Here is a 14,927-nt window from a genome sequence, read left to right as displayed (position 1 = left end):
CTCCAGATGTTGTGATCAGGGATGATAGGAGTTGTGGTCTTGCAACATCTGTAGGGCCACCTTTGACCAGCAGAATGGAATTAGCTACATTTTCAGAAGTCCTGTGAGACCTGCCTAACTCTCCATCAGAGCACTCTGTGGACTTCTTCCTGGCCCCTTTCACACAATCGTGTTTTAGTTGTGGATGGTGTGGTCCTCCTAGCTAAGAACATACAAAACTTATCTGCTGGATTGGACCAAAGGTCCATCTAGTCCAAACTTGGGTCTCCAACTGTTTTCAGGCTACATCCCATCATCCCTTATCACTGGTCTTGCTAGCTAGGGATGATGGGAGTTGTAGTCTGGAAACAGCTGGAGACCTAAGTTTGGGAAACACTGATCTAGTTCTGACATTCCATTTCCAGTAGTAACTGTGAGCATTCAGATCCCTCTGAGACACAATCAGGGCATTAAATAACAAGACTTCCTGAGCTGTCTACCCCCATCATCTGATAATAATATGAGTGTTTCTGAACATGGAAGTCCTGTTAAGCAGTTGTGGTGAAGAGTCACAGATAGGCCCATCCACCATGGATTTCTCTAACTTTTTATTTTTAAAAGCCATTTAACTTGAAACCATCACCATATCTTGTGGCAGTGAAATCCATAAGTTAATTATGTGTTTTGTGTGAATTAGTACTTCCTTTTGCCTGCCTTGAATCTTATACGAGTCTTTGGGTGACCTCAAGATCTGCTGTCATGAGACCAGAGGGGGGGGGGGAATGTTTTGATGCTGTTCACAATTTCATTGACTTACAACTTGTTCTTTGCCCTTTCTGGTGGAAAAAGTGCCCAAATTCCACGAGAATTTTGATTCTCTCTTTGTGCTGCGACAAGTAGTTGCATCTCAATAGGTGCCCCATTTTGGAAAGGTTGTTGTCCACCATGAGGAGTGGTGGGACCCAGGGAATGAGAGGGACATCTGCCCGGCTCTCAGTTTGGAACATCCTCCTCCACAAAATGCAATTGGCTACTATTATGCATTATGGGCAGGTGGCGCTGTGGGTTAAACCACAGAGCCTAGGACTTGCCGATCAGAAGGTCGGCGGTTCGAATCCCCACGACGGGGTGAGCTCCCGTTGCTCAGTCCCTCCTCCTGCCAACCTAGCAGTTCAAAAGCACATCAAAGTGCAAGTAGATAAATAGGTACCGCTCCGGCGGGAAGGTAAACTGCGTTTCCGTGCGCTGCTCTGGTTCGCCAGAAGCGGCTTAGTCATGCTGGCCACATGACCCGGAAGTTGTACGCTGGCTCCCTCAGCCAATAAAGCAAGATGGGCGCTGCAACCCCAGAGTCGGTCACGACTGGACCTAATGGTCAGGGGTCCCTTTACCTTTACCTATGCATTATGGATGGGGATGGGGGTTTTGCAGGAAATTGTCCCTTTGGGTGCAGCTTTAGAGCTTCACCATTTGCATTCTCTGAAAAAGACAAGGAACATTTCCAGGTAGCAAAGACTTTCTCCAGTATTTTCCATGCAACTGAGAAAAAAATAGGTTAATATTTTATGATTTGATAAAATATTTATGAATTTAATAATGGGGGAAAAGAGAAAATCTAAAGCATGCATTACGCACACAGGCACCGTGTCATGGGTTCCTAAACTTTTTGTTTCCATTTCCCAAAATCCCCCACACTCATTCTGCCCTGCCATGTGCCTTTGGCAGACTCAAGTTACACAGAGAGGCTGCCTGCACCCACGAAGCAGCACTTAGCACCTGGCTGGGATGCGAGTGGTGCTGTGGTCTAAACCACAGAGCCTAGGGCTTGCCGATCAGAAGGTCGGTGGTTCGAATCCCCGCAACAGGGTGAGCTCCTGTTGCTCAGTCCCTGCTCCTGCCAACCTAGCAGTTTGAAAGCACATCAAAGTGCAAGTAGATAAATAGGTACCACTCTGGCGGGAAGGTAAACAGCGTTTCCACATGCTGCTCTGGTTTAGTTTAGAAGTGGCTTAGTCATGCTGGCCACATGACCCGGAAGCTGTCTGCGGACAAAAACCAGCTCCCTCGGCCAGTAAAGCGAGATGAGCGCCGCAATCCCAGAGTTGGCCACGACTCGACCTAATGGTCAGGGGTCCCTTTACCTTTACCGAAGCCAGGGAAATATCTGGAAAAGGTGTGAACTTGAGATCTCTTCCCTTTTCCCTTGCCAGACAAGAGGGTAGCACCCCTTTTAGGTCCATTAGGTCCAGTCGTGGCCGACTCTGGGATTGCAGCACTCATCTCACTTTACTGGCCGAGCGAGCCGGCGTACAGCTTCCGGGTCATGTGGCCAGCATGACTAAGCCGCTTCTGGTGAACCAGAGCAGTGCACGGAAATGCCGTTTACCTTCCCACCGGAGTGGTACCTATTTATCTACTTGCACTTTGACGTGCTTTTGAACTGCTAGGTTGGCAGGAGCAGGGACCGAGCAACGGGAGCTCACCCCATGGCGGGGATTTGAACCGCCAACCTTCTGATCGGCAAGTCCTAGGCTCTGTGGTTTAACCCACAGCCCCATCCGCTTCCTTTGTGTAGTTAGATAGGATTCCTTAAAGCAACAGGACTTGGGAGTTCAGAATGGCTCAGTCAGTAGAGCGCAAGACTCTTAATCTCAGGTTCAAGCCCCACATTGAGCAAAAGATTCCTGCATTGCACAGGGTTGGGCTAGGTGACCCTGGATGACTAGAAGGAGTATCATTGTGGACTGCCTGCCCGCCCACTCCAACTCGTAAGAAATCGCCTTATTGGTCAAATTGAACTCATTATTACCTGTATTGGCTGGCAGCTGCTCTCTAGGTTTTCAGTCTTTGCCAGCCCTCCCTGGAGATGGCGGGGATTGAACCCAAGACTTTCTGCTTGGAAAGCAGATGCTGTACCTCTGAGCTGCAGCCCTTCCACACAGAAGGCAGGCAGGGTTCTTTGCCTGTGCCAAGCATACTGCACACTTTCACCTAATCTCACCCGACTCACTTTCACCTATCCTGCAGCTCCGATAAGGATTGGTCTTCAATCCTGCCTACAGACTGTCTTGCCAGAGTGGTGCATGCTCTGGTTATCTCCCTCTTGGACTACTGCAACGCGCTCTACGTGGGGCTACCTTTGAAGGTGACCCGGAAACTGCAATTAACCCAGAATGTGGCAGCTAGACTGGTGACTGGGGGCGATCGCCGAGACCACGTAACACCAGTCTTGAAAGATCTACATTGGCTCCCAGTATGTTTCCGAGCACAATTCAAAGTGTTGGTGCTGACCTTTAAAGCCCTAACGGCCTTGGTCCAGGAAACCTGAAGGAGCGTCTCCACCCCCATCGTTCTATCCGGACACTGAGGTCCGGTGCTGAGGGCCTTCTGGCACTTCCCTCACTGCGAGAAGCCAAGTTACAGTGAACCAGGCAGGGGGCCTTCTCGGTAGTGGCACCCGCCCTGTGGAACGCCCTCCCATCAGATGTCAAAGAGAAAACAACATCCGGACTTTTAGAAGACATCTGAAGGCAGCCCTGTTTAGGGAAGCTTTTAATGTTTGATGCATTACTGTATTTTTATATTTTGTTGGAAGCCGCCCAGAGTGTCTTGGGAGGCCCGGTCAGATGGGCGGGGTATAGATAATAAATTATTATTATTAAATTATTATTCATTTCACTGTAGGCTTCAGCTCATGCACTTTCAAGGATAACACCATTGGTTGGAAGCGTATGGGCCTGGGAGAGCAGGGTTCGAATCCCCACTCCACCATGGAGATCACTGGGTTTGACCTTGGGCCAGTCTGACCTACCTCATAAGGTTGTTGTTAGGATTAAATGGGGAAGTGAATGACCAGGTACCCCACCTCAGAGAAAAAAGGTGGGTTAATAATAATAATAATAATAATAATAATAATAATAATAATTTATTATTTATACCCCGCCCATCTGGCTGGGTTTCCCCAGCCACTCTGGGCAGCTTCCAAAAGAATATTAAAATACTGTGATACATCAAACATTAAAAGCTTCCCTAAACAGGGCTGCCTTCAGATATCTTCTAAAAGTCTGGTAGTTGTTGTTCTCTTTGACATCTGGTGGGAGGGCGTTCCACAGGGAGGGTGCCACTACCGAGAAGGCCCTCTGCCTGGTTCCCTGTAACTTGGCTTCTCGCAGTGAGGGATCCACCAGAAGGCTCTTGGTGCTGGACCTCAGTGTCCGGGTAGAATGATGGGGGTGGAGACGCTCCTTCAGGTTTCCTGGACCGAGGCCGTTTAGGGCTTTAAAGGTCAACACCAACACTTTGAATTGTGCTTGGAAACATACTGGGAGCCAATGAAGATCTTTCAGGACCGGTGTTATATGGTCTCGGCGGCTGCTCCCAGTCACCACTCTGGCTGCTGCATTCTGGATTAGAATTTGGGTTATAATTTGCAACAACCAAATACATAATAAACAAGCACACCCATGGAGAAGCCTTGCGAAAATTACCTTTCCTTCTAAAAGGAAGGAAGAGAGCACTATCTGAGATTTTGCATGGTTGAAGCACTCATACAGAGCACCTGGTTCACCCAATGTGTAGCTGCAGACAGAGACTCTCTCCAGCTCCCCAGAGAATCTGGGGCTCGGATTCTTGCATCCTGGGTCAATGGTTATATGCTCAATTTCTTTTCTGAACTGGCCCCATTATACATTCATTATAAGGGCTCCCTGCGTAGCTTTAACCTGCAAGGTCACATTAACGTTCTTGATTGCAGAGGGAAAGCAAGCTTTGTTTTCATGCGGAAAATTTACATTTTCGTTCCCCGCCCCCATTAAGGCACCCAATTCTTGGTTATGGATAAAGGCTATGAGCTTAGTGGGTGGGTGTCCAGGGAAAAAGAGTTACAGCCCAAGAAATTTACAGTGCAAGCTTTAATGTCCCTCATTTTGTATTCTCTCTTCGAAGCTCGAAATCATATTCAGAGAAATGTTATGAATTTTTTAAATTGCTGACAATATGCCTTGGAAGTATTTTAACATGCAAATGAAACCAATTATCCTTTGATTCTCCTGTACGGTGGAATTTATTGACTTTACGTGAATGTGAGCCTTGCGCTGCTGAGGTCAGCTAAGATTGTTGTAAATTCACCTTGCATGGAAGGAAGTCTGGAGCAGAAGGAACGTAGCAGGAGTAAGAACCGTCTGGTACTTTCGTCTCCATTTAGACATTTGTGACAGAAGCGTCACAGTTCAGCGTGACCCCGAGTACTTTTTGATATATCCGTCTGTCAACCGGGATGTGTAGCCGGTCCATAATTTAAGACCACAGCTTAAGAATGTAGAAAACCAAAATGCTTCAAAATACCAATATTATAGGACAGTTATGTACCCAAAAATATTTGTTGTCTGCTTCTTTTATCTCAGAAGGGACGCAGGTGGCGCTGTGGGTTAAACCACAGAGCCTAGGACTTGCCGATCAGAAGGTCGGCGGTTCGAATCCCTGCGACGGGGTGAGCTCCTGTTGCTCGGTCCCTGCTCCTGCCAACCTAGCAATTCAAAAGCACGTCAAAGTGCAAGTAGATAAATAGGTAACGCTCTGGTGGAAAGGTAAACGGCATTTCCATGCGCTGCTCTGGTTCGCCAGAAGCAGCTTAGTCATGCTGGCCACATGACCCGGAAGCTGTACGCCAGCTCCCTCAGCCAATAAAGCGAAATGAGCGCCGCAACCCCAGAGTCGTCCGCGATTGCACCTAATGATCAGGGGTCACTTTACTTTTACCTTACTTTTATCTCACTGCCAGATAGCTGCATTAAAAGCCTGGTTTACAGTGGTACCTCGGGTTAAGTACTTAATTCGTTCTGGAGGTCCGTTCTTAACCTGAAACTGTTCTTAACCTGAAGCACCTCTTTAGCTAATGGGGCCTCCTGCTGCCGCCGCGATGCCAGAGCACGATTTCTGTTCTCATCCTGAAGCAAAGTTCTTAACCTGAGGTACTATTTTTGGGTTAGTGAAGCCTGTAATCTGAAGCGTCTGTAACCTGAAGCGTATGTAACCCGAGGTACCACTGTACATGAGTCGACCTCGGTTAGGGGAATCTGAAAACGGAGCAATGGATCCAAACTACAAGAAAGAAGATTCCACCTAAACATTAGGAAGATCTTCCTGACAGTAAGAGCTGTTCGACAGTGGAATTTGCTGCCAAGGAGTGTGGTGGAGTCTCCTTCTTTGGAGGTCTTTAAGCAGAGGCTTGACAACCATATGTCAGGAGTGCTCTGATGGTGTTTCCTGCTTGGCAGGGGGTTGGACTCGATGGCCCTTGTGGTCTCTTCCAACTCTATGATTCTATGATCAGGCTGAGTGCCGAGAAGAAAGGTCCCTCACAGGTGTGCAGAGTTGGGCCCAACATTTTTTTGGGGGGGCTGTTGTAGGTGCATGATGTCACATGCGTTATGCCCCTCCCCCAGTCTGCATGGGCATCCTTTTGAGGATCGCCTTTCTGGGAAGGTGCTCTGGCAATCATGGCGGGGAGCACAGAGGGTGAAAATCACTCTCCACACCTCCCACTGGGAGGACGAGCACTCACCCCGGGGCGATGAGGGATGGTGGCCCCCTCAGTATTGGGGGGGCTCAGTCGCCCGCCTGGAAATATTGAGGGGGCTGAAAGCCCCTTCCGCCCCCTATAGCTGACGCCCCTGCTCCCTCCCACTTTCGATAATCTCCCCCAATGCAGAGCTCCTTGGATCAAAACATTTTGGGACTCACTTTGCGTTGTGGAATGCGGGTGGGAAAGGAACACATAATAGGAGGCTTGTCATCCACAGGCTAATGCATCTTTTGGCAGAAAATATTGGTGTCTCTGCATCGTGCATTGAAGTTGTACGGCAATAGTTAATTGCTTGGAAGTGCCGTTTCTCGGACGTCTGACCATGGAAGCAATTTTAGGATCTAAGTACAATCATTGCCATGCACGCAGGTACTGGGGAAGTTGGTAGAAACCGATGTAATTTTCTCATCGCAGCAGCTGCTGCCCTTCAATCTGCAAACTCAGTTTTTATTCCGTGTGTCCCTTCATATCAGCTAGAGGTCATTATTTCCCCTGGAAATAAAGGCAATTGAAAATGTCAGCTCTCACTTCCTTGCCGCATCAACATTATCTGCTGGGTAAATATTTTCTGTTGCTCATTGAGCAGAAAACGGATTGTTGGGAGATGCACTTAGATAATGAGCACTTTTTGAAAAGACAGTCAGCTAAGCATGGATACCCTAGCAACAAAATGTGAGGTTTGCCGCTTGCTATTTTTATGGATGAGTGCGAGAAAGGCAGCCTTTTATTTCTGCCAAAAAATGGAAAAGAGGGACATGAAATAGCACAGAATCTCAGCAAATATACCTGTTGCACAGAAAAGGAGGATGCTTGGAAACCTTGTTCTTCGATGTTCTGTCAATAAGGGCAAAACCCCATGGATTTTATTACTAGTGGCAATAAATGTTCCTTTGCCTTTAATGTCCATATTGCCACATGGGCAGTCATCAGTGTACAAGTACAGGTAGCAATGTACTTGGCCACAGTGATCCATGCGACGGTCACCTCCAGGCTTGACTACTGTAATTCGCTCTATGCGGGGCTGCCCTTGAAGCTGTTCCAGAAACTCCAGCGGGTGCAGAATGCAGCAGCGAGGCTCCTCACGGGGTCCCTGCCATGGGAGCATATTCACCCAGTGCTTTTCCAGCTGCACTGGCTCCCGGTGGAGTACAGGGTCAGATTTAAGGTGCTGATTTTGACCTTTAAAGCCCTTCACGGCCTAGGACCCTCGTACCTACAGGACCGCCGCTCCCGGTATGCCCCATGGAGGACCTTAAGGTCCATAAACACTCTAGAGGTCCCAGGCCCTAAGGAAATTAGATTAGCTTCAACCAGAGCCAGGGCCTTTTCAACACTGGCTCCGGCCTGGTGGAACGCTCTGCCTCATGAGACCAGGGCCCTGCAGGATCTGATTTCTTTCCGCAGGGCCTGTAAGACAGAGTTGTTCCGCCTGGCCTTTGGCTTGGAGCCAATTTGATTCCCTCCCCCTCTTTCTTTTTCTTTTTCCTTTTTCCTCCTGTGATGAGGCTGCATTTTAATATTTTAATGTTTCAATATTTTAATGTTGTATTTTAATCTTGTTTATAAGTTGTATTCATTCAATTTGTTTTTATTATTGCTTGTTAGCCGCCCTGAGCCTGGCCTTGGCTGGGGAGGGTGGGGTATAAATAAAAATTATTATTATTATTATTATTATTCCTCCTCCTCCTCCTCTCTACCACCACCTACACAAACATGGGTGGTCACCAGTGGAGAACATGGATCGCATCATTTTCCAGAGCTGCTGTTGTGCCACATTTACTTGAATGCAATGCACACCTTTTTTGGCCAAATCACATCGTGAAAATTAGGGTGCGCATTAGATTTGATGGCATATTTACATTCGCCAGCAAGAACCTTTTTGGTTTCAAGGTTTTGAAAATCGAGGTGCGCATTAGATTCGCGTATGGTCCATTTAGTAATAGGTCTGGGTAAGATGTTTTGCAGATAGTCTGTGCAGATCGGCAATCCTCCCCATTATTTTTTAAATTGTAGGTGTGACTGAGAAGGATAAGCAGTCACAGGTTGGTTTTCCTTCGGTGTGCTAGCTGGTTATTCGGATGTTCTGATACCTCACAGCCCATCTGGCAAACAGACTTTCTATGCCTGGTGAACATCAAAAATGAGTTGATCAGATCTAGGAAGCTTTTATTGGTTCTGTTGCATGTCAGAACACTAATGTTGACATGATAATACAGGTGGGTCTCTGCCTATTACACACAATACAGTGGTGCCTCGCAAGATGAAATTAATTCGTTCTGTGAGTTTTTTCGTCTTGTGAATTTTTCGTCTTGCGAAGCACGGTTTCCCATAGGAAATGCATTGACGGTTTCCCATAGGAATGCATTGACGGTTTTAAGAAAAAGGCGCAAGACGTTTTTGTCTTGCGAAGCAAGCCCATAGGGAAATTCGTCTTGCGAAGCAACTCAAAAAACAAAAAACTCTTTCGTCTTGCGAGTTTTTCATCTTGCGAGGCATTCGTCTTGCGAGGTACCACTGTACAAGAGAAAGGTTGGGAGCAGGCTAATTCTGGTCAATGCAAGTCAAATGGTTATATGGGAAGAATGGTCACTGAATCTAAGAACCGCTTGTCCACAGCCAAGCTGATGAAGAAGTCACCTGAAAAATTAGCCTTCATGCTAAAATAATAATCTGTGGCAGCTTCTTCTTTCTTGGTATTGTTAAAATAATTATTTAATGAATGTGTATGCTGCTATGGTGAAAAACAAAACAAAACTTGAAAGCTCACTAAACGTTTTCCAAGCACATTTCATTTAGCTAAGCCTAACTAGACATGTAATTTTATTACGCATTTTATCCGTGTTTTGATAATTCCATTAGGTCTGCTGGTTTTCAAAATCTTATCGATTCTATTTGTATTTTCTTATGGCACTTACGTAAACCGCTTGGAGGGGATCGTTTGAATCATAGAATCATAGAATCATAGAATCATAGAGTTGGAAGAGACCACAAGGGTCATCGAGTCCAACCCCCTGCCAAGCAGGAAACACCATCAGAGCACTCCTGACATATGGTTGTCAAGCCTCTGCTTAAAGACCTCCAAAGAAGGAGACTCCACCACACTCCTTGGCAGCAAATTCCACTGTCGAACAGCTCTTACTGTCAGGAAGTTCTTCCTAATGTTTAGGTGGAATCTTCTTTCTTGTAGTTTGTATCCATTGCTCCGTGTCCGCTTCTCTGGAGCAGCAGAAAACAACCTTTCTCCCTCCTCTATGTGACATCCCTTCATATATTTGAACATGGCTATCATATCACCCCTTAACCTCCTCTTCTCCAGGCTAAACATGCCCAGCTCCCTTAGCCGATCCTCATAAGGCATTGTTTCCAGGCCTTTGACCATTTTGGTTGCCCTCCTCTGTACACGTTCTAGTTTGTCAGTGTCCTTCTTGAACTGTGGTGCCCAGAACTGGACACAGTACTCCAGGTGAGGTCTGACCAGAGCAGAATACAGTGGCACTATAACTTCCCTTGATCTAGATGCTATACTCCTATTGATGCAGCCCAGAATTGCATTGGCTTTTTTAGCTGCCGCGTCACACTGTTGGCTCATGTTAAGTTTGTGGTCAACCAAGACTCCTAGATCCTTTTCACATGTACTGCTCTCAAGCCAGGTGTCACCCATCTTGTATTTGTGCCTCTCATTTTTTTTGCCCAAGTGCAATACTTTACATTTCTCCCTGTTAAAATTCATCTTGTTTGTTTTGGCCCAGTTCTCTAATCTGTCAAGGTCGTTTTGAAGTGTGATCCTGTCTTCTGGGGTGTTAGCCACCCCTCCCAGTTTGGTGTCATCTGCAAATTTGATCAGGATGCCCTTGAGTCCATCATCCAAGTCGTTGATAAAGATGTTGAATAAGACCGGGCCCAAGACAGAACCCTGTGGCACCCCACTAGTCACTCTTCTCCAGGATGAAGAGGAACCATTGATGAGCACCCTTTGGGTCCGGTCAGTCAGCCAGTTACAAATCCACTGAGTGGTAGCATAGTCAAGACCGCATTTTACCAGCTTCTTTACAAGAATATCATGGGGCACCTTGTCAAATGCCTTGCTGAAATCAAGGTAGACTACATCCACTGCGTTTCCTTCATCTACCAGGCTTGTAATTCTGTCAAAAAATGAGATCAGGTTAGTCTGACATGACTTATTTTTCAGAAATCCATGCTGACTATTGGTGATCACAGCATTCCTTTCTAGGTGCTCACAGATTGTTTGCTTAATGATCTGCTCCAGAATCTTCCCTGGTATTGATGTTAGACTGACTGGGCGGTAATTATTTGGGTCCTCTCTTTTCCCCTTTTTGAAAATAGGGACAACATTTGCCCTCCTCCAGTCTGCCGGGACTTCGCCTGTTCTCCAGGAATTCTCAAAGATGATTGCCAGTGGTTCTGAGATCACATCTGCCAGTTCTTTTAATACTCTTGGATGCAGTTCATCTGGCCCTGGAGACTTGAATACATCTAAACTAGCCAAGTATTCTTGTACTATCTCCTTAGTTATTTTGGGCTGTGTTTCCTCTGCTGAATCATTTCCTCCAAATTCTTCAGGTCGGGCATTGTTTTCTTTATCGGAGAAGACTGAGGCAAAGAAGGCATTGAGGAGTTCAGCCCTTTCTGTGTCCCCTGTTTGCATTTCACCATCTTCTCCTCTGAGTGACCCCACTGTTTCTTTGTTCTTCCTTTTGCTACGAACATACCCATAGAAGCCTTTTTTGTTGCTTTTAACCTCTCTAGCAAGCCTGAGTTCATTCTGTGCTTTAGCTTTTCTGACTTTGTGTCTACACGTGCTGGCTATTTGTTTGAATTCCTCTTTGGTGGTTTCCCCCCTTTTCCATTTTTTGTACACATCCTTTTTTAATCTTAACTCAGTTAAAAGTTCTTTAGATAGCCACCCTGGCTTCTTTAGGCACCTTCCATGTTTCCGTCTCATTGGTATTGCCTGAAGTTGTGCTTTTACTATCTCCCTCTTAACAAACTCCCAGCCATCATGAACTCCCTTTCCTTTTAGTATTACTGTCCATGGGATCTCACCTAGCACTTCCCTAAGTTTTATGAAGTCGGCTTTCTTAAAGTCAAGAAATTGAGTCCTAGTATGCTTGGCTGCTCCTTTCCGTTGTATAGTAAACTTCAGAAGAGCATGATCACTTGTGCCTAATGATCCTTCCACTTCTACCCCATTAACCAGGTCATCGACATTGGTTAGGACCAGATCTAAAATGGCTGTTCCTCTTGTTGCTTCTCCCACTTTCTGGACAATGAAGTTGTCTGCAAGGCCAGTGAGGAATCTGTTTGACCTTATGCTCTTGGCTGAGTTTGACCTCCAACAAATATCTGGGTAATTGAAGTCCCCCATTACTACTATCTCCCTTCCTTTTGCATGCTTGGCCATCTGTTCCAGGAAGGCATCATCTATGTCCTCCGTTTGGCTTGGGGATCTATAGTAAACTCCCATAATGAGGTCACTATTATTCTTCTCTCCCTTAATTTTGACCCAAATGTTTGATTAAGCGGGATAATAGAATCAGAGAATTGTAGGGTTGGAAGGGAATACAATAATCCCTTTGTCCGGTTCTTTCTGCCCTCCTAATTCTAATGTTCTTCGAAGCACTCATCAGGTGACAAGGCATCAGTGTGGTATTTGTTGTTGTTTAGTTGTTTAGTCGTGTCCGACTCTTTGTGACCCCATGGACCAGAGCACGCCAGGCACTCCTGTCTTCCACTGCCTCCCGCAGTTTGGTCAAACTCATGCTGGTAGCTTCGAGAACACTGTCCAACCATCTCGTCCTCTGTCGTCCCCTTCTCCTTGTGCCCTCCATCTTTCCCAACATCAGGGTCTTTTCCAGGGAGTCTTCTCTTCTCATGAGGTGGCCAAAGTCTTGGAGCCTCAGCTTCACGATCTGTCCTTCCAGTGAGCACTCAGGGCTGATTTCCTTCAGAATGGAGAGGTTTGATCTTCTTGCAGTCCATGGGACTCTCAAGAGTCTCCTCCAGCACCATAATTCAAAAGCATCAGTTCTTCGGCGATCAGCCTTCTTTATGATCCAGCTCTCACTTCTGTACATCACTACTGGGAAATATTCCTAAAATATCATATACCAGTTGATGGGGGCGAAGCTATTCCTAACATGCCAATCTTGTGTCACATAGGTATAGCTGTTGTGGCTATGCAAATTTTTGGGTAACCTTTGGTGACCTCCTGATGGCAGCCAAAACATATGAGCTAGCTCTTAGTTATTTGAGTTAGTCAACACTTTCTCTATTAAAAAAACAACAACACAGTATGATGACTTTACAGAATGGCATGGTTCACATGTCAAACTAAGCCAAGCCATGTTTTACTGGGACCAGAGGAATGTCCTGGCTCCCAGAGTGATGCTTCTTTCACCCCAGTCCTTTTTATAGCACAGTGTGGTGTGGCAATTAAACCAAGGTTTGGCTTAGCATGTCACGGTTAATGTAGCCAACCAGGACCATGGTTAATGTAGCCAGGCTTCATCCTATTGTTAACAACCATGGTTAAGGAAGAGAGTATTGGCAAAACCTATTGGCTCTTCGCAACTTTCTGATTAGTTGCATGACCTTAGCCAGACCTAGCAGAGTACACGCAGAATCCACGGAAGCAATTGGCGACTTGGCTGCGGACAGGATAGACGAAGCAGGAACCAGGAACTTGTAGATAGGTGTTTATTATATACAGTGGACTATTTACAGGAACAGAACACGGATCTTTTGCTAGCTCTCTCTGACACGACTCACAACTCCGACACTGACACACAGAACTCTGAACCTCTGAACTCCTGACCTAACACATTCCAGTTAGTGGGCCATTAATTATCACTCCCTTGAAAGAGCTTGACCAATCAGGGAGCTGTCTTCATGTCTCTGTTATCACCAGGCAGACTTACTCCTTCAGATTGCCTTCTGGCTGTCTGCCAAACCTTAATTGACTCTGTGTGAGTAGCTGCATGTACACAGTTTCCCAACAGAGAGCCCTTGACCACAATTTCCAGTTTGGACAGCACACTAAGTCAAATGTTGATGCTGCAATTTGGTAAAAGGGTCAGGAAGGAGCAAAGTGGATGTGTTCTTCTCTTCAGGAACCATCATGTCTGTACCGATCCAGTGAGCCATGGTTTTGTTTACCAAGATGTGCAAAGAAGACTAGTAAGCATCTGTTTAGAATGTGTAGGGTTGTGTGACTAACCTCTGGTTTCTGGCGAAATCTACTGACATGCTTTTCTCTTTCTGTTTTCAGGTTGTGTGGAGGAAACTTGGAGATGCTGTCGGCTCGTGTCCTGGAATTAGGCAACACTTGTCTGGAAACCAGTACAAAGGGCCTATGTGAATGGATATTTTTTTAAGGAACAAAGGAACCATTTCAGCTACTGTTGGATTTAATCTTGTCAAAGCAGCCTCTTTCCTAACAAGGAGACAACTCCATTCATCACCTCTGGAATCTGGATTGCTCTGCCCCCTCCCTCCGTTCCTGCAAGGACTTTGGCAAAAAGTATCCAGATCTCATCACACTCAATATATATTCTGACTAATCCAACTCTGCTTCTGCCATGAGCATTTACAGTGTATACGCCCTGGAGGTACCAGCTGATAATTCCGAAGGCTGTTAAAATCTGCCGCTGGAGGAGAACCCACATGGAGGAAATGCTTAATGTGTTGGCATTCCTGTGACGTTTCCCCAGGAGATTTTCACCAGATTGGAAAGATACCTACAAACTGTGCCTTTAGGCCACCCCAGTTTGGACAGTTAGGTTCTCCTGGTAGCTCTACACCAGGGTGTGTTTAAAAAAAAAAAGTTAGTTAATATGGTGCTTAGGCAGATTGCAGCTGAAACACTGTCCTTTGTAGAGTAATTGCATTCTGAGGTGCTAAATATAAGACCTTCAAGTCTCCTAAACAGCCAGTAGTGTAGCAAAGAAAACAACAGCACTAAAACTGAGCCCCCCCCCCCACCCAAAACAAAAAGAATTCATTTGTTTTCATTCGTTTTGGCAAATGTCTTCCGAAGAGGTGGCATTTCTCCTCTCGAGAGAAGGCATTCCTCTCTTAAGCTTGAAGGCCAATGCTGAGGCAACCCCAGGAATGGAGCAGCGATAAGTCTGTCTTGTAAAGAGCGGGAGTTCCCTCTCTGAGAGACCAGATAGATCAAGGAGCTGAGCTGATGGGTGGGCAGTCCCCCAGCAAAGGTCAGGAGCCTAGTTGCTAGATGGCAGTAGTGCGATATTAGGGAGTCTGATTTGGGATCAGGTATGTTCTGTGTTTTACCAGGGACAAGCCGAAGAGGCAGTCCAAAAAAGTGGGAGAGGGTTGTGCAAGA

The 14,927-nt window shown here is 46.2% G+C and overlaps 1 protein-coding gene across 4 annotated transcripts in view; it reads left to right on the top strand.

The window, feature by feature from the left end:
- Positions 1–14,578, top strand: part of CCDC85A (coiled-coil domain containing 85A) — a 155,299-nt gene extending 140,721 nt beyond the window's left edge. For all 4 annotated transcript variants that reach the window (XM_083432686.1, XM_083432689.1, XM_083432688.1 and 1 more), the window contains one exon: positions 13,851–14,578. In XM_083432686.1, the coding sequence (XP_083288812.1) occupies positions 13,851–13,940 (90 nt within the window). In that variant the 3' untranslated portion in view covers positions 13,941–14,578. The remainder of the gene's footprint in view (positions 1–13,850) is intronic.
- The last annotated feature ends 349 nt before the right edge of the window (positions 14,579–14,927 follow it).

Source organism: Podarcis tiliguerta (genome assembly GCF_965153285.1).
Source record: "Podarcis tiliguerta genome assembly, chromosome: 3".
NCBI lineage: Eukaryota > Metazoa > Chordata > Lepidosauria > Squamata > Lacertidae > Podarcis > Podarcis tiliguerta.
This window is presented reverse-complemented; position numbering and strand designations above follow the sequence as displayed.